Source organism: Lagopus leucura, unplaced genomic scaffold, assembly GCF_019238085.1.
Source record: "Lagopus leucura isolate 7727_CA_CO unplaced genomic scaffold, USGS_WTPT01 34752-0_obj-0_obj, whole genome shotgun sequence".
Taxonomy (NCBI): domain Eukaryota; kingdom Metazoa; phylum Chordata; class Aves; order Galliformes; family Phasianidae; genus Lagopus; species Lagopus leucura.
The window spans coordinates 1-2,320 of record NW_024967901.1 but is presented as its reverse complement, the minus strand read 5'-3'; the positions used below and the strand labels follow the sequence as shown (position 1 = coordinate 2,320).

Sequence of the window (2,320 nt, the reverse complement as noted above, 5' to 3'; positions counted from 1 at the left end):
GGGGGGGGGGGGGCTGTGGATCCCATAGGACCCTCCTCGTGGGGGTACAGGTTGTGAGCAGGGGCAGGTGAGCCCTGTGGGGGAGGGCATGGGTGGGGGATTCCCATTGGACCCCCTTCATAGAGGCTGTGGAACAGCATGGGGTGATACCTGGGGGCGACATGGGCACCCCCTGTGTACCTGGGTACCCCCCGGGTAGCCCCTCATAGGGGGTACAAGCTGTAGGGCGGCATGGGGTTGAGCTCTGCTGGGGGAGGGGGGGGGGGGGGTCCCACAGGACCCTCCTCACAGTGGGTACAAACTGTGGGACAACACAGAGCGAACCCCCCAGGGGTGGGCAGGGTTTTCCCCCCTCACTGGGGGCATTGGCAGTGAGTGGCACAGGATGAGCTCTGTGGGGATGGCTGCAGGTAGGGGGCACCCGCAGGACCCCCCCCCTCACCCCCCCAAAGCCTCCCCCCCCCTCACCTGGCCCACTGCTCCTGGTCCCGCTCGTCACCAGACTCCACAGCCGTGGTGTAGTCGGTCTCATACTGGGACTCATCCAACTCGGGGTTGCGGCGGCGGCGGCGGCCACGGCGGGCAGAGGGTCTGCTGGGCTGATCCTTCCCCTTCTCCTCCTCCTCCTCCTGCGCAGGGCTGGCACTGAGGGCCCGATCCGGCTGGTCGCTGCAGGGACACGGGGGGGGGACATCAGCACGGCCACATGAGGATGGGCAACCGCCGACCCCAGGACCCCTCACTCACCCCCGGCTGCTGTAGGTGCCTGAGGGGTAGTAGCTGGTGTTGGGGGGGGGCACGTAGCTGTAGGGGGGGGCGGTGACAGGGCTGGTGGGCTTCTCTGAGTAGGCAAGAGTGGCCGTCTCGTCCTGCACGCTGGCCCCATCCGCCACGTTCTTCACCTGCAGAAGGAACAGGAGCTCAGCAGGGGACGCAGAGGGGATGGTGGCACCGTCCCCATAGGGATGGAGAAATCCCCGTTGCCTGTTTGGAGGGGGGTGGGACCCTGCTGGGAGGTGAGGGGTGGGGGACTGCAGACCCACAAGGACCCTCGTGCCACAGTGGGTGACACCGCGCAGAGCACCGTGGGGGTCCTGGCACGCCGCTCAGGAGGACCCTGCAGCCCCCCCTGCTGCCCCAGGTGTCAGCCCCCGGTTTGGGGCTCCTGGGAAGGATGTCCCCTCCCGCCCCCCCCCCCTTCCTTCCTGCCCTTTGTGGCTGTTTGTGCCGGATGCTGGCCCAGCCAGGAGCCGGACGGTGGCTTTGGGAACGTCAGCTCCAGCTCCTGCCGGCAGAGCCCCTTCCTCTGCCTCTCCCCCCTGTGGATGAAGACATCATTAAGTGATCTCCCTCAAGCAGGACCTCCATCGGGGCAGGGACAGCCTTGTCCTTAAGCCACAACGCTGAGACTGCTGCTCACGCCTGCACAAAGGTCACTGCTTCACCCCAACCACATGCACCAAACGGGACGCTCCGGGGTGGGGGGGATCAGTCCCTGCGTGTGTGCATGGCTGCACCTCCCCACATTGCTGCCACGGGGCACTGGTAGAGATGGGGACGCTGCTATGGACAGCCCTGGGTGTGGGGTCTGTGCCCCAACCCCCCCACGGAGCAGGAAATACCGGGCTGGGGAGGGACGTGGAACAAGAAATAAATAAACCCGAACAAAGGTGTTTGTGCAAAATGAAAGACAAACACTGGGCTCAAAGGCACGGAGGGGTGCAAGAACCTGCAGACCCCCAGCAACCCTGCACCCATCCCTACAGGGCTGGGAACGGGCAGGTGGGAAGGGGACACGGCACAGCTGTGTATCACGCACAGCAGGTCCTATGGCACAGAGTTAATCATTGACGAGACTGAAACCAAGCGGTGCCTGCAGCCGGAGCGGGGCAGACAGAGGGACGGGCTCAGCACTGCTGGCCCCAGGCCCATCTGATCCAACCCTGTTTGCCTTTAGGCCCAGAGAAAAAGGAAGAAAAAAGAAAGGGGTGGTGGGGAGGGAGCTCAGCCCCACGGCTGGGGGCGATAACAGCAGCAGCGGCTCCTGGTGCGGCGCTGCCGAGAGCAAACAAGGCGGTTTGTGGCAGGAGGAGCTCCTGGCATGGGCACAGCCAGGGGGCACGCATGTCTCTGACTCCCGACCTGCCCAGGGTAGGAGGAGGAACGTCCCCATTGCCCCCCCTGCTCTCACCCATTCCTCCACGTTGGGCCCCTCCTGCACCACGGGCACACGGTCCCAGTAGATGTTGGCTTTGCCGTAGCGCCAGATCTTGCTGCGCGTCTTCTGGGCGAAGAAGCAGACGAGGCAGAGCAGCACGAC

General features: G+C 65.1%; 1 protein-coding gene across 1 annotated transcript in view; it reads right to left on the bottom strand.

Moving 5' to 3' along the window:
- The window catches only part of LOC122193356 (occludin), a gene marked incomplete at its 5' end in the record, with an annotated part of 3,457 nt that extends 1,140 nt beyond the window's left edge, over positions 1 to 2,317 (bottom strand). The window contains 3 exons of the mRNA XM_042894117.1: positions 472 to 669; positions 748 to 902; positions 2,192 to 2,317. Of these exons, the coding sequence (XP_042750051.1) occupies positions 472 to 669; positions 748 to 902; positions 2,192 to 2,317 (479 nt within the window). The remainder of the gene's footprint in view (positions 1 to 471; positions 670 to 747; positions 903 to 2,191) is intronic.
- Positions 2,318 to 2,320: the final 3 nt, after the last annotated feature.